Source organism: Helicoverpa zea, chromosome 12, assembly GCF_022581195.2.
Source record: "Helicoverpa zea isolate HzStark_Cry1AcR chromosome 12, ilHelZeax1.1, whole genome shotgun sequence".
Classification (NCBI taxonomy): Eukaryota; Metazoa; Arthropoda; class Insecta; order Lepidoptera; family Noctuidae; genus Helicoverpa; species Helicoverpa zea.
Window position 1 is genome coordinate 11,751,258 of NC_061463.1, and position 25,177 is coordinate 11,776,434.

General features: G+C 34.7%; 1 protein-coding gene across 1 annotated transcript in view; it reads left to right on the forward strand.

Moving 5' to 3' along the window:
* The window catches only part of LOC124634845, a 258,449-nt gene that overhangs the window by 186,524 nt on the left and 46,748 nt on the right, over window positions 1-25,177 (forward strand). The window contains exons 7-8 of the mRNA XM_047170496.1: window positions 4,124-4,306; window positions 21,230-21,425. Coding sequence (XP_047026452.1) covers window positions 4,124-4,306; window positions 21,230-21,425 — 379 coding nt within the window. The remainder of the gene's footprint in view (window positions 1-4,123; window positions 4,307-21,229; window positions 21,426-25,177) is intronic.

Genomic DNA, 25,177 nt, shown 5'->3' on the forward strand with positions numbered 1-25,177 from the left:
TTTATAGCCCTTAATTCAATACTGAATAAACAATATCTTAAATAGAAAATGTAAATACTACAAAATCTAGGTCTCACGTTATTAATCATGACTTCAAGACCCAACACAATGGGTGCTAATAAATCAGTTTGGCCGCCATCTTGGTAAGATGGCGTCGACAAAAGCGCGCGAATTCATCAGCGGTGAGTTCGACGCTGCGCTCCTGGTATAAATCGCAGACTTATAATTAAAATAAAGGTGCTTACAGATAGCTGCTAGTTTAGATGATGTGTGCGATATTTTATGGGGTTGCCAAATATTTAAGAACGTATACTCATTTTGCTGTCCACATAATCCAAAAAAGTTTTTTAGATATAGTGTTTTTTTTATTGTTTTACTTTTTTTTTTATTAGAAACTATTTTTATTCACAAAATATTTACATTAATTGAAAAAAAAATATTGTTTTACTAGGATAGTTTTACTAGGATAGTTTTTGTGTTGTAAATATCTATGTAAATAACTATGTATCCTAATACTTATCAAAAAATGTAATGATCGTATACTTCATTATATACCAGAAATTATGTCTGATCTGAAAAAATATATTACCGTCTGAAAAGGTCTAGTTCTGGGGCTCATTTACGGTCATTCAAGAAATCCATAGTCATTATTATTTTTATGGTTTAAAAACGATCTCTTTGTCAAGAAAATATCAAGACGATTTAGATGTCTTTTTCAAAACTGTTCTTGAACGACTTTATTATTTCTTAATCAAAATAACGTACATAGTGTGCATTAAGCCTAAGCCAGAGATAATTCCAGAAATTGTATAATTGGTGCTCTGAGGTTTTTGTTTGGCATTGTATAGTCTATGGACCGCTCGCAAAAACTCAACAGTTATGAAAGGACAATTGCGTTTTGTTATTTCTCTGAATGAAAACAATTGCCTTGAATAATTACTGTTTGCTTAATAATGATCGGTAGATGAAATTGCGGTGAAAGAATGAAAAAGATTGGTAATAAATTATAACCACAGCAGAGTGATCAATACTATGAAAGACGTTTTATGCAGAGTTTAATAATGTGACCATTGCTGTAAACGGTAACCAAATAATCTATGTTGTTTAGCTTGAAGTTGATACGAATTCAGAGTTGTCTCTAAGTAATTAATATAACTCTTCCGGTTCCATCGGTGTCCTATTCAATAAATTGATTAAGAAACTGGTAACGACGAGACTAATTTACGTTAATCAGTTTTTTTTTAAATACCAGCATTACAAAATTTCAGATACTTTTCTTTTCTTATTTTTAAAACTTTTTAAAGCAAAAAAATATTTTCAATTAATTTCAAAAGGTATACAAATATCGTTAATACCGTGTTCAAGCCTTTATTGGCATTTTTGCTGCATACAGAGTCCAGCGAACCAGTGGGAAGATAATTAAATCTTGATCCCATTATAGACTTAGCACGTCCCAATAGAAACTATGATGGAAAATTAATGAAATCAGACTTTCCTTTCATAGTGTTTTCACTGAAATATACTCTATTTATTTGTACAGTTCGTGCTGTCTCATATTTATTCGGAAAAATATGAAAGCTTTGGTTTGGTTGGAAAACCATTATAACGTGCAAAAGCGAATATATTTTTGACTTTGCCAGAGTATTTTTGACTAGCCTGTAGCCAAAGTATAATAACCATGCCATAGTTACACGGACAAAAATATTTCAACTCGCAATAGCATTTGTTTTTAACAGCCCTGTAGAACATTTCCATACCATAAACTGCCTTTGAGTGCTATCACACTAAAAGACTTTGTCACCTGTTTACGCTCAGTTTCAGCGTTTTCGCACTAGCAGATTTTCCGAACGTACTCCTGTACAATCCAGTGTATTAAACAATTTACTTGCTGTCCAAACGATGACTTCGTGACGCACGTAAAAGAACCGCTGCGCTAGTGAAAAATATGCTTGTGTGAAATATGAAACCGCTATATCCCTACACCAAGTTTACCATCATCATCATCATCAGCCTATAGCAGTCCACTGCTGGACATAGGCCTACCATATAAGTTTACCATATTACATATAAATGCATATTCCAGAATCTCTAAAAGTTGTCGCTCTCTAATTGGTGGTAGAACTGCTAACTCCGGTTAGTTTAGTTCAAGTCCGACCCTCCACTTAGCGTGGAGTAGGCGTGCGAGCAATCTTGTTCAAACCACGCGGCTCGAGAGAACGTTGCTTATTTAATAGACAAGACGTGTTAGTATCTAATGTTAGAGGAAAGATGAATTTGTAGTTAAACCTGAAGATTGTTAGAGATAATGATTCTGTAAGCTTTTGATAATAGATTAAAATATAGACAAATACGCTACGATAAATAAGTTGGTGTTAGTGAATTGAGCTTCCAGTTCGGTTAGATGTAAGTTTTATGCATGGAGCGACATCTAATTTAAAAAATCTGATATCATTACAGTATTTCCACTTCCACGTGTGCGGCGAAATCCGTGTGTCGTTAAAGTCAAAGTCAAATCATTTATTTCATTTAGGCCTTCACAAGCACTTATGAACGTCAAAAAATAATAGGTATTACAGTTTGTATGTATTGATAGATACTATAATAACTTGCGAAGATCATGTAGAATCACAATAGTCAAAGAATATGAGAATAAAAAATAAAAAGATTAAAATGCTACATGGTGTTCACATTTACAAATCAGTTTATATTTTTGTACAAAGTTATAAACAAAAAATCAAACATACAGACAAATATAAAAAGAAAAGACTATTCACACCGCGTTTTGCACCGAACAAAACTGTCTATTTACTCTACAAAGGTCTACAAGCCGCATCCAACTCGCAAATGCATCGCGTCCGTATCAAATTCCTTTAAACCCCATTTTTTTCCTGTCTGTTATCTTTACAAACCAAGTATGTATTATAAAATCAAATACCAACTGTGTTATGAAAACATCGCGTGTATCCACGTCAAAACAAGCGGACATTTAGCGGAATACTATTGCCTTACTAAATAATTGGAGTAAATTGCTCGCCGGCTTCCAGTAACTAACTGCTCACTAAAATGCGAACTTCAAAGTGAAGTGGTTTTATGTGATGCGATAGTTATATGTTTGATGTTTTTATTTTGTTTGACTTTTGGGAAAATGGTCATGATAATATTTTACTTCTCAGAATAGTATTTTCTCAAGACACATTGTAGTTTTTTGGGCTCAATACCTAAGTGTTTTACGGAGATTTAGGTCATAGAATAAAAAATGCTGCATCTGAACTGAAAACCTCCAGCTTTTTCCAAGTCATCTAAATATGAAAACTGTTGAACTGTACTACTATCCGAAATAGTTAAAATCTCACAGTCACAGAGTATTAACAATGTATAGAGGTCTAGAGATACAATAGATGTACAACCTATATGTAGACAGATCCATCAAACAATGGACTACCCGCAAACGATGACATCACCAAAACACACATTAAAGCAACTAATTTAAAATTCATTTCATCACGAACGTATCTCTGAAATTAATATTTCACCTTAATTGAATTGAATATTCAACGAATCGCGTCGACTGCGATCGTAATTTTTCGCAAACAATACTTAGTAATTTGTCCGAATATGATTTCCATTATTTGCCTGATTTGATTCACGTTTTATTAAACTAACGCCTGACCACATTGTGCTATTGGAAATGTACGTTTGTTATTTATTAATTATTATAGTAGGTATATATTACTTATCTGTGTGTCAAATTAAATGGCCTTCATCTACCTTTTGCCGTTTTTGCTACTACAATGCCATTGATTAAGCTTTCCATAATAGTGTCAGATTCATACTAACTAAACCCATTAATAAATAGTTTAAGGTTGTAAATATAGTATGTACACAAATATAGTATGAAAATAAAAAAGAGATGAGTACAATAAACCTTTACATTCCTAAGCCCTTATGTTATTAACACCCGTAAGAATCGGAAACCCGGAAAATCCTCTACTTTCAAAACGCTCTTAATAGGTTTACCTATTAGGAAACGAATGTCTTCTATTTTACTGGTAATCAAACCTATATTTATGTTCCTTTCCACAGAAGAACTTGATACTAATTTCGTCTATATTTTCTTGTCTAGACTGGTTCCCGGGCTGGCGCAAGCACAGTGGACAGCCGAATGACGATGGCACATCTGGCCAGGACTGCGTGGAGGCTCGCCGGGAGTTCCCCCCGCGTCCCCCGGCCGCTGACACCTTCATGTGGAACGATAGGGGCTGCAGGGAGCATAACTACTTCGTTTGTGAAAAGCCTGGTGTTGAAGGTAAGATATTCTTACTATAGGTAACTGATTAATGCTCAATCCTTCTCTCTGTGAGAGGAGGCCTGTGCCCAGCAGTGGGACGATATAAAGGCTGTAACAGGTAACTGGTTGTTCCCTGCGGTTTCAACTGTCTTCAGAGGAAACTCCTCGCACATGGATAAAAAGTGGCTTATATGTTATGTAAGATTTGTTATTGCCGAGTTTTACATAAAAAAACGAAACGGCATACGGATAACCCATCGATGAATGATTATTGTCGCAAGTGCGTTGCTGGTTATGGTAGCACTTTTTTATTGAAGTCTGATTTTTGGCCTGTTTTGTGTTTGACTAAAGGTGAAAGACGGAGGATGATGGTGAAAGATATTCGAACAGTATTTCCTGTCTTCGTGTAGAAATCTCGAAATTGTAAATGATCACATACGTATAATTACAAAGTGCCTGCGGAATACTGCAATAAACTTTTGACCAACTTTACAATTTTGACGTGTTACGAACAATATTTTTCTTCGTTCAGAAGTAGCATATAACTTCAGAAACTGTTACAGAAAGTCCAAACGATCGTGGAAGTCCAAACTACAGCTCGGAACAATTATAAGTTGTAGTTCCCCGGTTATGATCATTCGTAGTGATGTAGGTCAGGGTATCGAAGCTTCTCTAGACCCTGGGATACGTATTCTAGAGTTGAGTGCAAAGTTCGGAGCATCTAAGTCTGTTTAAAAATAATAGTTCTAATTTTGAATGCGTTTGAATGTATTCTAGAAATGGTGTGAACATTCTACGACTATTCGGCGACACGTTTGATGTTTTCTATAGCATCGAAAGTGTTGTTGCCTCGCTGTTGGGTCGATTCCCGCGATTCTTTTTCCGGATCTAGGCGTTGTGTGCATAATTACATAAGTACGCAGTAATAACACGCCAGCAGTGGGCGCCGGCCCTTACAATAATAGAGAAATACCAAAGGCGCGGGCGGGGCGACGCTTTCGTTTTGTTTCGAATCGATATTTCAGTTTTGACAAACTTATGAATTAAATTATTGTCTTTTTAGACTATTTCTCGTAAGAGCAAGATTTACATTGTAATATTTGTCGTGTAATATTTATTACCCAGTGGTAGATAAGCTATAAGAAGATAATAAATAACGTTATTCTCGGACAGTTGAAAATTGAATTCTTTTCGCTCACAAGGTTTACTTGACAGGTAATTTTTCTTTTGCTACGACCAATTTCGTTCACCTACATCATGTCCAGTATTTATTTATTGACAGTAGGTAATAAAATCGTGGTTTTTATAAGAATAATTTTTATGAATGGCTGTCGTTTTTTTTTCGTAATATTTGGCTGGTTTTGTGGTGATTTATAGATTAGGTAACTGTCATATTTTTGGAACGTGTTTTCAGTTAGCAATGACAATGAAATAAAAATTGCTTTTTCGTTTTACGCAGCGTCCTATGTGCGAGGTCTGGATGCGACCGCGAAGCGGCTCGATGTGACATGAAAGCAACAGACCAAAAGTCGATTAGTTTTGAAATGGCCTTACGTGACGTCACGTTGCGCACCGTACATGTTTGTACTCGCTTCCAGACGCTTCTTCGCAAGACGCACCCTTAGTGACTAAATTCTTATGAACTTTATAGTTGCCAAAAATGTTTCACATTCCCACCTCACTGCCATAACCCGGTTCGTAACATTAACACTTTCTAATCACGTTGCACCATTACCGCGGTAATAACAGCGACAATCGTGCGGTAAGGGAACGACGTAAAATTCCAATGTAGTCATAACTGACTGTTGCTATATAGCGTTACAGCGTGCCAACTTTTAGACAAGGTCCTCTTCAAATGCTAAGTTGAAAGTAACCTATAAGCACAGCAGGGCGCCGTCTATCTCCTTTCCTAATTCTATCTCAGTCGATGCTGTCGCTTAACCCTTCGTATATCGAATGGCAGTTTTCCGCGAGACACGACTGATTTTCTATTGTTTTATAATGATCGGCATACAAACAGTTAAACGTTAAAACAAAATAGAATAGACGAACAAATTAATTTCACCATAACATAGGATAAAATAATATGTTAAATACGGGTTCACTACTTGCATCTTGTTAGCCTATACATATTACATTACGACTATAACATTAACACCTTCTAAGCATGTTGCACACAACGTGGTGGTCAATGAACTCGTAACTTTTGCAACGATACGAGCTAACTTATAGACAATTCGCTAATGCATTTTCACGTACTTACTAAGTTTTTATTGTGAGCAGTAAACTACTTTTGATGGGTAATCTTGGAGTTGTGTTAGTTGGGTTTTAAGACCATTGTGAAGTTAAGAAAATAGTCATATTCATTTATTTCTGTAAACATGTGTGTACATGTACATACAATTGTTAATACAATTAGCATGCAAGATACAAGTAAAAAAATTGTGCAGCCATGCTTAGCCTCATATAGCGGGGTACAAATATATAAAAAAAACTAAGGCACAATTAAATATTCAAGCAATCTACTTTTTTTAGTATCTTTAAATACATATACATTTATTGTAATTTTGACTTAAAACTACAAAATAAACAAATTATAGTAAAACAATGTGTCATCAATATGTAAACAATACAATTTTAGTAGAACTTCTGATCATTTCACGGAATGTCTGGTAATTTACAAAATGGCTGCGATTTCTGACAGATTATTTGCCCTGATACATATAAACTGTTTACGAGGGGTTGTTTTGTGACGAATGGTTAGATTAACTGCTGGCAATACAGTTTATTGTGTGATGATTAAAGTTTCATTTGTCTGTTAATATCTGTGTGTTTTATTGGCTGTAGATTTTCATGACAATAAGCTATAATTTACGTTTAACGTTATGATATGTGTGTAGTTGAATCATCACCATTGCGCAAGTTTTTACAAGTAAAAAAATATTATTTATGTTCATCTGTCAGTCGCATCATAAAAATCTTTTTATCTTCGTAAAAATTCGGCAGTCTAACCAAGGGGTATACATAGGGTTGCCCGGGTAACGGGTTGAGGAGGTCAGATAGGCAGTCGCTCCTTGTAAAACAATAGTACTTGTCTGCATCTGGTTAGACCGGAAGCCGACCCCAACGCAATTGGGAAAAGGCTCGGGAGATGATGATGATGCCCTTCGTAAAAATTCAAATAAGACGTCATAGGATTCATTCGTCACACTGTCAACGCCTGGGCTTAAAAATAACTTAAACTATCAACCTGAAATTAACGAAGCACTATTACTAAACGCTTAATATGTTTCTATATTAATATATTCGCACTATAACCAGTGTTTAGCACGTCACGTCATACAGTGACGTACATTAGCTGAATATTAATGTTCACTAGTGTTCATACACTGTCACTATTCTCCGGGTATTACACATAATGCCTGGTAATTGTGCGAATTACCCACGTAGGGTCATGCATGGCCAATATGTTATTGATCGGTGAGTTATCAATGTTATAGGCTATTCAAATCAATGGCTGGTTATTTGCTCAGTGACTGTTCAGATGTATATTATGTACAGTAGTTACATTGTATAGGCATTGAACGAGGTTCAATAGAATGGAGGTACGATCTATGAATGATTTACAGGCAGACCTTGAATGCGTAACTGCTTATTCATTTTATTCTCCATGGTTATATCAATAATCGGGAAATTTGTAATAAGGACTGATTAACTCAATTTTGACTATTGCGACGTTTCATATACTAATACATGAAATGTATCTACTTGTTATTTACGTTATTGAGTGTAATAATTTGATTACTTAAAGCATGGACGTATTCAAAAAATCATAACATGTTGACGATTGTTTCATGACTTCTTAAATAACTATGCTTAAATTCCGCCGAAGAAAGTGAAATATTTTTCACTCTTACTACGTTGTCACAAAGATTTGTCTAACATAATTATATAATAAAAGCAATCGCCTAATTTACATGGCCTAGAAACTGATAAGTGTTTGCGAGTGTCGTAAATTATAGCCCAAAGTCGAAAGTTAGAAGATGAAGTGCGACATTAAAGCTCTTAGTTACAATATTACTTTTGTCCAATTACAGCTTCTAAATATTGTTATACGATTTTCTATGCTAATATTATAATGCTGGAGTGTTTGTTTGCTTGAACGTGCTCATTTTAGGACCCATGGCTTGTTGCTGAAAGTCGACGTACCTAACCAAAAAGTTTGCTAAAGATATATTTAACCTGCAACTCTTATTTTATCTCGTAAATATAAAATATTAAATCAGGTCAGGCAATTGTCAATGAAATTTTTCTAAGTTTGTATGAACTTTCTACATATTTGTATCATAGACACCAATGACTGTGTTTCGGAGGATGCGATAAACTGTAAGTCCCGACAGTCACTTGAAATTTCTTTTTGGCAATCTGGTAATCAAACCTAAAAACCTTTAACACAAACTTAAAGCTTCTAGCCCAAAAATTACTACATAGAATCCTAGAATAAATGTAGATAATAAGACTAAAAGGAACTCCAAAAAACCGTCTGTACCGCAAAAGATAAGACGAGTTCTGACTCCAGATAGATCGCCCACTTAGTTCAAGCACACATGAACGGCATGAACCCACTGTAGTCATATTTCTTGAGGATAAAAACACTGGTTTACTATGAGACATTTATTTTGAGTTATCTCTAGTGAAGTGGGTATATGAATGTGTGTTTTAGCAATATTGTGGTATTTATTATACGTTAGACAGTTAACATTATTAAAGCAGTAGTTAGTGGCTAAGTAGCTTAAAAATCCATGAATTATAACATAATATAGAACGCTTTATTCGGAACTAGCCGTTGACACCCGCGTCCCATGGGAACTACTGCCCATACCGGGATAATGAAAATGTAGCTCCTGTTACTCGGGAACAGTGGAGCTTTATAAAAATGAAAGAGTGTTTCAAATCGGTTCAACATTTTTGGAGCCTTTGGGGTACAAACAAACAAAAGGTTTCCTCTTTATTATATTTGTATTATTAGGTACAGATTAAACTAGAACGCTAGCCTAATTGAACAACTTTACTCGGAATTAATCAAATAATTATTTCTATTTATTTTGTACATTTGTCTAGTCATTATTTCATGCTATACAACGTTATTTTTTGTTTATGCGAAACCTGATACACCTATCTAGTATTTTTATGTAAAGAATCTATGTACGAAATTTCAAAACCGTATCATGAAAAATCACAAAGTTATAAGCTTGTTAAGTTACGGGACTGTCCGTAAAAATACATAATCACCACAAAACGCACACATGCCGCGCAACGCGATACCACTGTGCGCTCGCGCCCGCTATGAACTCGCCGTGACCGCCGTTGTGCGAGAATAAATACCTATTTGTGGTGTCCAACATTCAAAGTTTTTTAGATAATTTTGGGAAAAAATATAACATGGTGTAAAAACTATTGGAATCGATTCAGTTACTGATTCTGAACAAACTATATTCAGGTTTCGCACAAACAAAAAATAACGTTGTATATTACATTTGAATATAGTCTAAAATATGTATTATTTTGTGTCCTAATTCTGCTGAAGCGTGAGATAAAATCGTTCTTCCATAGACAAAGCAACTGACCGTATGAGCTCAGTTATTCTAAGAGCAGTCTAGCACAAAGCTGTACTATAAACACCAAAACTAGATCAAAGAATTTGTTCTAAATTGTTCGACCATTTTTCTAAATAAGTATCTTTGTATGTTATCTTGACATTCCTTTGAAATACCAAGTGCTGAAAATTCTGCTTAGATATCTGACTTCAATACATTTTATAAGTTGCATTCTCTGTGTGACATGGTTTCATTTTGTATTTTTGCTGTCAGATTTGTATGTTTAGAAAATATTTGTTTGTACAAAGATCTTAAAATAGCTAAAACAAAATAAAAAGCTCCCAACCGCTCACTGTTTCGCTTTGTCCTGCGGGGGGACAACTTTCATGACCCGGTTAAATCTCTGTGTCTTTTTGTTACTAGTTATTCATATGCCTACGCACAGTCAGTCAAAAAGATAACTCTTTTGTGAACACTTTCAACACTTCGTATAAAAAATAAAATACAGTACGTAATATAAAATTCTTACCCCATATTTGAAAGCTGCATTAAAACATTCGCAACACGAAACCATTTCAAGCAACCTCAAAAACAGAGGCTACCAGCCAAAACATGTAGACCTCCGCTCCACAGTAGCAACCTCCTTGCACACCCTAGTTCGAACTGCAAGGGGGGAGCAAGGAGGGTCAGGGTATAATGGTCGGTATCTCCGTTCGGTTCATAGAGTACAAAATGGCTAGCGGAGGTGCTATGACGGAAAATCGCCTAAAAAATTAGCGCGTTAAAATGCGGACTAGCGGGGGATGAGTAACGTTACTGTTTTCGCCCTTGTACGCCTTCCTTGGACCCTACCATTTTTTGCAAAACCAAAAATTATTGACTGTTAATTCACTCGTAACTGATCGTTTTGGTCATGTCCCCTATACGAATTTGATTTATAAGAAGGCGCCAGAGCTACCTGCATTATGGCATCTCCGCTCATCTGTTCTTACTCCATGGTTCGGATCGACGCCCGTTCTGACCCAGTTGAAGGTAGAACGCAGAACGTACGTTATTGTAAAAGCTGAACTCATGCAAGGCTTTGTGCTAAAGGTATAATTTTTGTACGAACTCCCAATCTGAATGGCGTGCTGTTAGATTCACAGTTGAATGCTTTAGGCATATGTCAGACTTTTTGTAAGAGAGACTTCGTGCCCGACACGCGTTTTACTATTGCTATCAGTGTTATAGTTATATTTTAACCTACAAAAAATCGGTCACCCATTACAGGATGCGGGCCTTAGATTAGCCTAAGATTTAGTTCCACACATGTTGAAGTCAATATAGGTTTTCACTAGACTGCAGACTAAAACACAAGGCCAATAGCATGGTGATTGAAAGCGCCTGAGTTAAATTCCTACACATTGCACTATTTATGTCTCTTATTTGGAAGGGTTAACAAGCTAGAAGTGTGCAATTAGTAGTTGATTATTTGTGAAACAAAAAACCCTTCTCCACCATTCTCAGACACTTATTTTCTTTCAAAACTCTTCACAGCACCTTAATCCACAACAATAAGTAGGAAAATAGCTAATTTGCCCGAACATTCTTTGCGAACGCGACATAGCCTGTGTTGAAGGTCGTCAGTTGCGTGCCGGCTGATTTAACAGCAGTAAGCAGTTATGTCTGTTGGCTTTAGAATAAGTAGGATAATGCAGAAGGTCTGATTTTGCAAAACAGTACCTACGTTATGCAAACAATTAACATAAAAGGTGCTCCATGTGGGCTCCGGAAAGACTCCGGTAGTTTGGAAGTTAGTGGTGATATACTCGTGCATAGGAGAACAGGTAAATATCGGTCATATCGGATTGCAATCTCATCGGACTATGAGAGTGAGGAAATAAAAAGTGTGTAGACATACTACGCAAATACTTCTGCGCTATAATATGTCCTGCAGCTACTTGTATCCATAGAAAGAAGAGCAGCCGTAGCTGATAATCGACCTTGTTCGCCATTACTGAAAACTGATCCACATTTAACTTTAAAATCTTAACATTTTTACTCTAGTGAACGTCTCGAATCGTAAGAGCCTGCAAAGGCCTATTTGGAATCTGAAATAAAATAAAAAGATTTTCAACATCCTCAAGTACAAAATGATGTATTAAAAGATGTATTTACCATCAATGAACCTTCTGCCTTCTACATTTGTCGGTAACAAACAAAAGCTATGCATAGTCCATGCGAATCTAACTCAATTGTTAACTTGTATCGTGATTTGGCGCAATTTACATAAAGGATTAGCTCGATAACGTTGCTAATGTATCTATATTGTGATAGGATGGTAAACAAATGTATATTGTGGACTATTGTTGATGAAATATGGGCAAGAGATAACATTTATGATAGATTGAGAATTTTGACAGAGTTTTTTTTTTAATAACAAAAAAAAGTGTCTCAGTAAGATTAAACACTGCAATAGTCTTGATAGAGATTCGTGTGCGACTAGCTATTATCTCGCGGTTTCACCCGCGTTGCGTTGGAACTACTGCCCGTACCGGGATAAAATATAGCCTATCTTACTCGCGAAGAGTGTAGCTTTCTAAAAGTGAAAGAATTTTTCAAATAGGTTGAGTAAATATCGTAGGTTTTTTAAATATTTTAACCAACTTTAACTTGTATCGTGATTTGGCGCAATTTACATAAAGGATTAGCTCGACAACGGAGCTAATGTATCTATATTGTGATGCGATGGCAAATAAATGTATATTGTTGACTATTGTTGATGAAATATGGGCAAGAGATAACATTTATAATCGATTGCGAGGTTTAGAACGAGTTTTTTGACATTTATCCAAAGATGAAAAAGTTAATCAACAGGTTTTCAGTGAGATAAGTAAACAATTCAAAAGTTTAAAAAATACAGTATTATGGGACATTTACACAGCTTTTTTTTAAGTCTGAGTTATCGAACTTCATAAAGAACCCCTTTAATCAGTCAAGTATGTCTGAAAGGGCAGTTTGATAATTAAAAATAATTACAACTTGAGAAGTTTGGCCCTTTAATGTTTAATAACTGAATTAATTCGGCCTTTAATTGTCAAAGTTCTATCTAAATGCGAATTCTACAGGACAACGAGTTTTATTGGCCACTCGAGTGTCACACTCTAGAGATATTCTATTACCTAAGTTAGTACTTAATAAGGTTTTATATAAGTAACTTATTTCCCGTTGTCGAAAGTAACATTCATAAAGATCATTTCTACAAATGGCAATTACTACCAATTGTAATTCAAATATGATGTAATAATAATCGAAAACAAAATAAAATTGAACAATGTTAGCAAAGGCAATTCGAAATCTGAAATAGAACATTAAAGTGAATTCCAGAACAAAATTCAAATTGTATTCCAAATTCATAAATATAATAAATACGAAAAGGGTATTTGTACTAAAAATAAAAGACAGTCAAAATAACAAAGGAATTCAATAAAGTAAAATTCAAAAATCGAATAGAAGAAAACAAAATAAAAGCATTTATCATAAATAAAACTGCAAGCGTCATCATCACCAATTCAAAATACGATTAAGAACATTAAAATAGATTTCAAAACTCGTTCTAGTCGGGTTCGGAATTTAAAACAGGCGAATTAGTGAGGCGGCCCGCGTCGACCTATATAACGGTTGAACAGTGCACTCGCTCGTCCGGGGTGGCCAGCCTTCCGCATTGCCAGACTTGTGGGGATTAACTTGCGTGGGGAAAATAGAGGGCATTCGAATTTTGAAGCGTTTGATGTAAGTTACATGTGATAGAGCATCGGTTTTGGACAGTAGCACAGTATCATAAACGTGTGAAATATATGTTGAAAGTGTACTTATAAAGTGGTTACAGACATCACTTAGACATAAAAGTTTTCCTTTCAGTAACTCATTTGTCTTTACAAGCGTTTTACCTACTTCATATAAAATGGGAAACGGATTTATCAATTTCATTTATGTGCATTTTTTATATTTTTCTTTAAATTTCTAACAGACAAGCAATAAATCACTCTATTTCCTCAAATCATCGCTGGCAACCCCGCTAGTGGTGTGCCAAATTACCTGCGAAGTCTCGTGCACCGCGATCACGAAAGAGGTTCATTACGTCACTTTATCGTGCCGATCGGGGAAACGAGGGACGAGAAAATCTTCATTGTGCTTCGATGTTTTTTTATCGCTTTGTATAAATATAGAAACTGTACAGAAGTTTGTATAGATCTATTGGCAGAAATATTAACTCGTTAATAACAATAATGCTATATTCCGGATATTTCGCACTGTGGTAAAAGCAGTAGATAATCTAAAAAGTTAAAGAAATTAGAGGCCAGAAACATCAGGTTACGACATGTCCCTTTTTTTACTCAGACCACAAAGGAGTCCAACCTATATTACCTCCCTACATCGAAGCAAAAAGGGTCACATGACTTCCAATGTGAAACTTCAATTAATTTAAAAATAGAACTAATAAAAGTGCATCTCGTTCCCTTCTCAATGTTCCAGCAAAGAGGTTGCACTCGTTATATTAGCAGTTTTAACTTAATCCTGCTGAGTGCACTCGAGATTATCTCGAGGACCGCGGTATTTGTAAGAAAAACTCTTGAAAAGGAAAGATGATTATCACTTGTAGTATAATCTTTGATATTTATCAGTAATTCTTATTGACTTATTCTTATCTATACTAATATTATAAAGCTGAAGAGTTTGTTTGTTTGTTTGAACGCGCTAATCTCAGGAACTACTGGTCCGATTTGAAAATTTCTTTCAGTGTTAGATAGCCCATTTATCGTGGAAGGCTATAGGCTACTTTTTATCCCGGTACGGGAAGTAGTTCCCACGGGATGCGGGTGAAACCACTGGCAGAAGCTAGTTGACTTATAAAATACTCGCTACTTTTGCAGCCTATTTTTAGAGATAACCATTTTAGAAGAATAACACAATAAAATAATCAAAAAAGAAATGGACAACTCACAAAATAAAATTCAGTTTTCCAATTTCGAATTTCGAAAAACTTGCTCGTTACAGCTTTTATATCAGATTAAACTTTAATATGACACGTACAGCTAACCCAATAAAAATACCGCGGCACAATGCTTCAAATAACAAGAAATAACGCATTTATTTCAAAGAAAACCATTTTCATTCGTTGTGACAATCTTACAGCGTGCGAGTTTGTCGACTTCGTTTTATTTCACGCCCAATGTTCCCTCGTGATCACAAAAGAGGTTCGTTACGTCACCTTAACGGTTCACTCTTGGCTGAATGGACGTAGGAATGTTACATAGAGGTTTTTATCCGAGGAGGTTGTGGTCTTAATTGTGAATCGTAGACAATATTATAGTTGTTTTGTCTGTGGAGATTTTATATTGGACTGGTCAGCGCGGTTTTTCATGCGGGAGTTTTATTTGGTAAATGCAATGTATTTGGTTTCGTGTTGCTTACATTTTTAGTAAACTATTTCATTCAATAGTGGAATAAAAAGTAGGCATGTATACTTTATAAACTTAATTACAGGCGTTATAAAAAATAACTTCCATAAATTAGAACTGAAATATTTTATTTCAACATTAAACAACAACAAAAAAAATATCTTACAACTCACAGAAACTATGCTCTCTTCAAAACTGCGTAATAAACTCACAGATTGCGAAGAAAACAGCCATTTTGTCACAGAAATGCACGAAAACCAACACTTAACCCAGCAATCTGGCAGGATACATAAAGCCATAAAAACGTACGATCCAATAAAATCGCAATATTTTTTAAACTATCAAAACGGTTTAATGGTCTCGCAAATATCCAATTCGGTGTGAACCTTCTTTTTGTTGCCGTGGTACAGGCAGGCAATTGCAGAAGCTTCGCTATTTAAAAATAGAATACGTTTATTGCTTTGAAATAAAAAAGGATAAAATTAAAATAACATATTGCCATGTTTTTGTACGAATTGTTATTTTTTTTATTTATGTTAGATAAAAGTGCGCATAAATGACGGATTATTTTTTAAAATACTTTCGGTTTAGTCCATAGTTAGTCGTTTTCGTCAGTATGTATATGTCGCAGGGATATGATAAAAACGGGGATTTGATCAATTCCCTAAGAGATTTGGTCAAATCACGGAGGATGTTAAAATAACAACACGATTTTATCTTTTCCCTAAACAAATCTAGTGAATTGAACAAATCCCTAAACTGGTTCAGTGAAATGACAAAAATAATTTTGCTTTGATATTTCAAAGGTTTATTTGGTAAGATATACCTACATAATTATGATAATCAGGAAATATTGATATAAAGAATCACCATTACTCAGAACAACATTTTTTTTTTGAAAGAATGAACAAAAATTTCTTTAAAAAATAAAAAAATATTTTAGTTGCGTATGATATGCCTATTTGTAATAATCACTTATTAAAACATGTAGCTGATTTGTGGCATCGTGAATTAGATAAAGGAATTTCTTACAGGCACAAGACAAGAACTGATGTTTTTTGTCATTTCACTGAACCAATTTAGGGATTTGTTCAATTCACTAGATTTGTTTAGGGAAAAGATAAAATCGTGTTGTTATTTTAACATCCTCCGTGATTTGACCAAATCTCTTAGGGAATTGATCAAATCCCCGTTTTTATCATATCCCTGCGACATATATTCCGATAGTTCAGCATTCCGATAGTTCTTAAGAACCTTAGAAGCGGTTTAGCGGTAAGTTTATTTTCTTAGAAGCGGTTTAGCGGTAAGTTTATTTTCTTTTGCTTATTAGATTTTGCAATGATGATATCAATTTTAAGAAGAGTAAGAAAGTCGTTATATCGTAAGATTACATACAACTTTTTCACACACGTTTGCAGTTTTTTTAAAGTGATTCTTCTGCATTACTTATTACCTAAATCCTGGTTTTTGGCTTAACATCAGCCGAGATGGGGGGAGGGCGTTAATAGCCGTGTAAACTGCTGTAAAGATCAAAGTTCGGTGCTCCGGATGCAAATAAAAGTTAACGTACGACTTGGCACCGGTGCAGTGCAGATTTTGCATATTCTTTTTGAAAAATGTGGATAGCAAAAATTATTTTGAATAGTAATAGGGGTGTTTATTTAAGAAATAATAATTTGGTTTTATGAGTGCATTGATATTTTGAATTATTTTCTAGATATTAAGTATTGTAGTTAACACAGGTGTAACTATTGATAAGATTCTATTAAAACCATTCAATAATATCAAAACGTGCCATTTCCCATTGTTTAACTCGCGTTCCGATTAAACCACTTCCCGCACCAGGACAAAAACTACCCTATATCTTTTCTCAGGCTCTAGGATATCTGTGTGCTAACCTTTAAATCAGTTCAGTAATTTTAACATGAAAGCGCGAAGGTCCAAAAGATTTACTTTCGCATTTATAAGCAGAGAATCCCAAACAATTTGAACTCAAATACAACACATTGAAATCCTTCAGCACAAGCATCCTTTACATAACGTCTTCTTCCATCCCTTTTCTATTCTAGCTGGTAAAAAGAGACAGGCGATAAGTATTGAATGTCCATAGACAACAAAATGACTAGCGGAGGTGCCATAACGGAAAATCTCCTAAGAAGGTAGCGCACCAAAATGCTGGTGACGAGTAACACTACTGTCTTCGCTTTTCTTTTACCCAACCATTTTTTTTATATCAAAAATCGTTCACAGACGTCTCAAAGAACCCGAATGCCTCGTTTTTTCTCGTGGATGATCGTTTAGGGCATGCTCAACGTATGTATTTGATCTAGAAGAAGGCGCCCGACCTAGACCTACCTGCACAATGGCATCTCCGCTCATCTTTCCTTACTCCGTGTAAAAGCTTACAAGTCAATAGGGACGTCTTCGGAATAAGTAATTGTGAGATACGATCTTTATCTAAGTGGTCCGTGGGAACTAATGGTTCTCTGTTTACTTGAAAATAGCACGAAAAAGATATATTTCGGAAGTTAGGGATTTTATTTGGTACCTGAAAAGGTATTACGTAGGTTTTTTGGTAATGGTCGGAAAAGACACTGATCGAGAATTCAAGACGATTAGAATTATTAGTAACTAGTCTGGTAGATCTGTTCTGATCATTATGCATAAATGAGAGCTTAGCATGCCATGTAAAATTACTAGTTTTGTTATTACATACATCCGTTATCAATTTTAACATCTGTTAAATCTCTAGCATCATATATCTATCATGTCATCTATCTAGATTAACATAGACAATTTCAAAGAAGGAATATTGTCTAGTCTACACATAGATATAATATTACTAAACAAGATTGCGCACGCTCAAAATATATATTTACGAAAATGAACTCTATTCTAACGCAATAAGGTACTAAATTGGTTGCATAATACACAGAGGCAAATCCGAGCCGAGAGGGATAGTTCGAACGGAGGCTGTTTGTCTCTTTCTAACACCTTGCCAGCATAAAAAAATGTTGTGATCAAAAGTTTTGTCTTCCCAAAAACAATTGAATCACTTATATTTTTATCTTATTTTAACAATTGTAAGTCAACAAATGCAGCGTAGGACGTCCACCAACGAGGTGGACAGACGACCTTATAAAGGTCGCCGGAAGACGCTGGATGCAGGTCGCTTCCAACAGGTATCTGTGGAGATCAAAGGGGGAGGCCTATGTTCAGCAGTGGACGTCCTATGGCTGAGATGATGATGATGATGATGAAGTCAACAAATTAATAACAATCGCATTAATTTATTCGTATTTATTATTAAAACATAAACAACATAAATTTTTATTTTGCTTTTTTTTATTTTCTAGCGGTAACCCTGAACATTCTTGGCGCGTAATCAGCATTTAAAATTTTGTTTATTTTTTTTGTATTAAATCAATTTAAACTATTAAAATGGTGAAAAAGTGTTGCGTTTCTACTTGCAAAAGTGAATCCTATGGTGGTTGCAATATATCGTTCCACAGGTTAGCTAATAATAACATTTTCGTAAACCAAACAACTAGGGTGCCCATGAATTCTTGTAACGAGTCAAAATATGGGTGATGGATTTTAAAACTGTTGTACTATTGTTATAGCTTCCCAAAAAATGAAGAAAGGCGACATAAATGGCTCAGCAGTCTATATATGAAGTAGAAATACAAAAAAAACAGTCTTCACTTCGAATCTTCCTGCTTTTATACTGCTAATTTCCGCTAATTATTAAAAGCCTTTATTAGTATCTTAAGGTTACAAACTGCGTAAGTTAAAACTTCAATACTAATCTGTGTTTAATAATCTTAGCAAATTCGGATTTGTCTCACATAGCTTAATCTCATAGTCACCCTATTAGAAAGGGACAGACAGCCTCCGTACTAACTGTTTCACTCGGCTCGTTTTTTGGGTTTATATGCGCAGTCCTGTTTACTAATATTATGTCTATGAGTCTACATAACAAGTCTGTTAAAAAGCACATCAAAGTCTGAGCCTGTAATTTAGACCACAGCAACCAAGAAAAACATCGTCAAGCTAAAACGTTCCACAATAAAAATATCAAAGTTAATACAACAGCTGGTACAATGGCAGATAGCAGCACAATGTACCGGCCGCCATTCTTGAGTACAGTCGGGTACAGTTGGGGCAAACGGCGGGAAGCGTACCTATAAAACAATGGCTGCGTTCGACTGTACAACGGACAATGGACTATCGGGGACAGTGACGTACAAGTTAAAAAAAATAGAAGGAAAAAAGAACGGTATTTGAATAAAGAATGTCTTACCGGCCTAATAATGTTGCCAAGATAGGCCTCTTTTGTAGTGGAAAGGAATATAAAGTTGGTTTTAGAATCGTATCTATGTATTATTTTTATCATATTTAAAATGGCCTCATTGTTTTTTCAATACTTTCAAAGTTATTTAAAACATTTGTATCGCCAAATTGTCAAAGTGTGAAAGTTTGCAAATGAGTTAAACTTTTTTCTAAAATTATAGAAAACAAATCGTCGTAGTGTCAACCTAAAAAGTCCACTGCTAGACAAAGCCTATCCCAAACTTATTAGAAAACAAATATGTTAGTTAAATATCTATTCAATTTACGCTTAATCTTAATCTAAGTGTGCGTGTGTAATTTAATCAATTAAATTAAATCTCAAACGATTTCCCCCTCCATATGAAGAGTTGCGTACCGATTTACAAATAAACACCCGTACAAACTGCCGTATATCAGGCCCCCTCAGGCAATTAAGTAAATAATTAGTGAAAGCTCGTAAACGGGGAAACGGTTTGATTTATTTCTCAGCAGATACTCTCATGTTAATGGGATCTTACAGATGGTTACAGATGCTTGAGAACGTTGTTATCGCCGAAAGGAGTTTACTACAGGACAATATATTAACTGTTTCACTGCTACGTTAAGTTCTGTTTAAAAATATAAAAAAAAAATAGGAACGTTTTAGTCGGACTCACGCACACAGGGTTTCCGTAACTTATATCGGTAGCAAAAAACTGAAATAAGTGGTATTAGTATAAAACTGTATACAGACGTTTAACAAGCTGTGCACGTGTGTTTGTGTTAAATGTCTATTAAACTTTTTCTTTTAACGTTATAATTTTAGTATATATTTTCCCTAGTGTACGGTGTAAGATGGAAATATAAAAGTTACCAAAGTAGTTATCACTATTACGGACCCTGATGGGCACTGAAAGGTAGTATTTAAAAGGGATAACTACGACTTAATTTTGAAGATGACCTTTCTATGTATCTGTAAAGAGTGACTATGAAATCATAGTTATACAACAAAATACATAGAATTATATTCCAAGCACCAAGTAGATATCACCTAACATAACAATATATGTATTTACCAAGTTGTAGACAATGCAGAGTTAGTAGTCAGTAACATGATATCGCAACGAATAAAGTATCGATAGCAGTTTAATGTACACAACTTTACTGTCTTCAGTATTTTGTAATACGCGTTATGTAATATATTATACGAGGGTTTTAGAATGTCTTGTGTTCGGTTTTGTTGTATATTCAGAATTTTAAACTTATTTTAGGTTGTTTGAAAATGTTCGATGGCTCGTGAAATTAAACATATAGTTTTTGTATTATTTTGAATTTAGGAATCTTTTTAATAGTTTAGGTTCTACGTTTAACATTTTATAAGTAAAGCAAAAAATAAAGATGTTTACTCTTGTAAAGGTTAAATAGACAAAATAGGTTAATACAACAGCTGTAAATGGAAGCCAATTTGTCATTTAAACTTATATAGTTAAGCTAGAAGATGTAACCTGTTAAATATTGCGGTTAAAACAACACAAAAACGTAGCTATATAATTATTTTACCACAAGGATTAACATTTTTTTTTTTGTTCCAGACCCCTACATAGCATCAAAGATCCTCTGCAATGAGACAATCATACTGTCCCACACACACCCGCACGCCATAGTGTCGAGCCCCGGCTTCCCCCGGCCGTACCCAGACGACGTGCAGTGCGTCAGTGAGATCCGAGCGCCTCCCGCGCATACTCTGCGGCTGCACTTCGAAGAATTGCTCACTGAACATGAGCCGCAGTAAGTAGTAGTGTTTAAGAAATTATTGAAGCCTGTCTAAAGGACAAATCTTTGTTAAAAATGACGACAAGGTAGGTTGTAGTACTAAATATTGAATGGTATAAAACAACTAATGAACGATAATTACTAAAATGGTAGTAACTACAGTCGTGATTTATCAAAACATGCAAAGAGAATTGTGTTGCTGTGGAGTTTATTCCGCCATTTCTTCTTCCCAGCAGAAACACATAGGAAGTGGTTCTTAGGGGATTTTCAGCTAATTTTGAATCATCAAAGGTGAACAAAAAGCAGACAATAAATATTTTTTAGCAAATTATGTTTTGTTAGATTTGAAAACATACTAATAAATACGGAAACATAAACAAAATAATTCCATTCAAGCATGGAACTCCCTTACCTTTCCGATAAATTATTTCAAGGGCAAACATTGAATATGGCGCTGGTAACATTCCGTAGTGCTGCACTTACATATTATGGACCTTTTGTCGAGTATTTACGGTTATTACCGATACTTACATCACTAGCTTTTACACAAATACTTCGGTTTTTAGTGGGAACATATTTTTAGTTTAGTTTGTTTTCAGTGAGTGCTGTTAATGGGTTTTATGAATGAAAATAGACAAGGTTTTTGGGCTATCTGTTTTATTAAAATACTCGTATGGTACAGGAATTTTGCGTTTTTTTTTAATTAAATAATTCTAAAACTTCTTAATCTCTTTTATATAATACATAACTAATTATAGAAAATCCTATAAAAATAAGATATAATAATCCGTACCGCATATCGGTTCTTTTATTTATATCTAAGTAAGGTTTCATTGACATAATAAATTCTGTAATTCATTCACAAACAAAAAAGATGAATAACTTAATTTTAAAAATAGACAAACATTTTTATCCAATAATAAATGACAGATAGCCTAAGACGGATAAGTTTATCGGAAAAAATGTTATTCGCCCAAAAAAAAATATTAGTTTAGGTCACGGAGGAAGGAAAGATGAGCGGAGATGCCATGATGCAGATGGGTTAGGTGCCTTCTTCTTGGTCAAATACATACAGTGGGAATGACGATAAGTTACGAGTAACGAGGCGTTCAGGTTTTTTGGGACATCTGTAAACAAAAGGTATTACAAAAAATAGTCGACTCAAAAGAAAGCTAGTAACGTTCCTCCTCCCCCGCTCACCCGCATTTTGGCGCGCTACTTTCGGAGGAAATTTTCGGTTATAGCACCTCCGTTAGTCATTTTGTTCTCCATGGTTTAGGTAAATGTTTGTATGATAGATAGTCGGGTCGCGGTCGTCATGCGTAGGTGATAATATATAGAGCTCAACTATTTGCTGTTTTTATAAATTTTCCTAAATTTATCTTGTCACACTACCCACATTTTTCCACGAAATGAGAATATCTCATGAATATTTTTTGTCGTGATAAAACTTGCTGTTCTTCCTTATTGATATAATAAATTCTTAAGTAACTATGCATATTTATCTGACAGATTTTCGTTATAAGATTGCAGAACCAATTTACATTATATTCGGCTAATGTATAGTGCAAACTCTAGCGAGGGATAAATAGTATATTTAATGGAATTTATTAAATAATAGTGTTTCTAAGGTAGAGTGAAACCACGGTAAATACATAGTAAGACTATAATAATAAAGAGATCAACCGTAATATTGTTTACAGCACTCCATTTTCATCAGAAAATAACTTCAGACGTCGACGATCGATCAAATACTACGGCCGCGTAGCAACTGTGGCTACGCCGTAGACGCTACGCTGTAGGCACTACGTAGTTCTTAGAATTTTCTGCAGTACATTTAACATACTGTGTTTTTACTATTGTTGAATAGACTTTTTGTATTATGATTATGTCTAGAAATTCATGATAGCATTAATTTATAATTCAAGGTTTATAGTCTCAAGGCCTATTATTTCGTGTTTATAAAAACAGTTATAAATTTTAATCGAATTTGAAGATTAAAACGGTTACAGTGGGCTTAAAACTAAAGTTTCGTTTTTGAGCGTTCTTTTTTTACAATGTAATCACCGTTATTGTTTTAAAAGTTTTATCTTTTTAATCGTCGGCGTTGTGAAAATAAAACTAAGTGTAAAAAGCTCTTAGTGCTTAATATTCAGTCGGTCGCCATTACTCTGCGGTTGACGCGCTATGTTTTATATTTTTTTAACTCTATATCGTCATCTGGCGTTTACTGAATCACATTCAATAATCATTAGCCTAGGCATCTGGTTTGCAAGACAGAAAAGAGCTAGCTTTTACCAAAATAATTTGGCTCTATACTGAAATCCAGTGTTAACATTTTATTACAACTTTAATGTTCATATTTCATTTTAGTTACATTAATGAAGAACATTCTGTATATATAAGAGCACTTTCATATTCGCAAATTGTGGTTCGTACAATATCGCGTACATTGGTAATAAACAATTGACTTCTACGTTGAGAATGTCATCCAAATTCAGGTTTTGTACCAAGCGTAAACGCGCGACAAAACCCGCTAATGTGAAACCGCTATTACACTTCATTAAACTCATTATACACGCTCAAAAACTTTAGTACACAATTTAAGCGATTTTATTCAGTCTTTCGAAATATTCCATTCGATTAATTCGCACGTGAATTTATTGTATGCATATCGAGTATCAGAGAATCTAGGTTGTTTGGTAAATATCGGTTTAATTGTCGCACAAAACAAACTCGGCCGGCGTGATGCAATATAACACGCGCTCATTAAAATATTGAGTGGATCTCATGTATTCATGATGTTATGTATAACTTTTTATGCAGTGTGACGAGTAAAGCTAGTGAGATAGAGTACTAAAATGTAGAATTGAATTTAAAATTGTAATAAAAATTGGTAAAAAAATGTTATTTTACGCCTTGACCTATGTCTATCTCACGACAAACCTACATAATATAAGAAAAAAAAACATTTTTGTTTTAAATTTCATCTATATTCAATCCACAAAATTCGACTTTCAGCATGCATTTATGCATTCTGAACCATATAAACATGATTTTGGTACTGCACACATAACAGGTAAAAGGTCTTCGTCCACAGAATTTTATAATGCAGTATATTTATTCTGTCGTAACACAGAAAATTGTATTAAATTATGTTAATCTGTGACGCGACGTTCCAGCGACGTAATAATATAACTTTGAACAAAGACAGGTTATTGTGCTTGTGAAATTTACCACGACTAGGGTTGCCAGCTTTAGATATAATTCCGCTTTTGTCCACCTAAATAGAAGTATTAGCTGGGAAATTTAATATGGCAACAATGTGTGTTAAGGGCTAACAAAACATGCTTAATTAACATGAAATTACAACTGGGAAATTACATTTGTCTCCCTTGTCTTACCGTCACAATTTTTGCTGAATTGAAATTAAAGGGAGTATTTTCAGTGTTGTATGGCAACCCTATATATTAAGACTAAGCGTTTGAAAGGCATTAGACGCGGACAATGGAGGTGCTGAACTGAACTACCTCGTGCCCAAAATTTACACGAGACTTGAACATTCTTGTGGAATGATGTGTTGTTTATACAGCTAACTACTACATTTACAGAAGACTACAATAAAGTTACACAAATATCAAAGTTAGTAGTGCTGAAGAATTAACCAGATATCCATGCGTCAATTTTTTTTAAATATGGATCAAAAAATATTTTCTGCAGTGGACTAAACGACTTTTTTTTAAATGATAATTTCTTCCTGACATCTA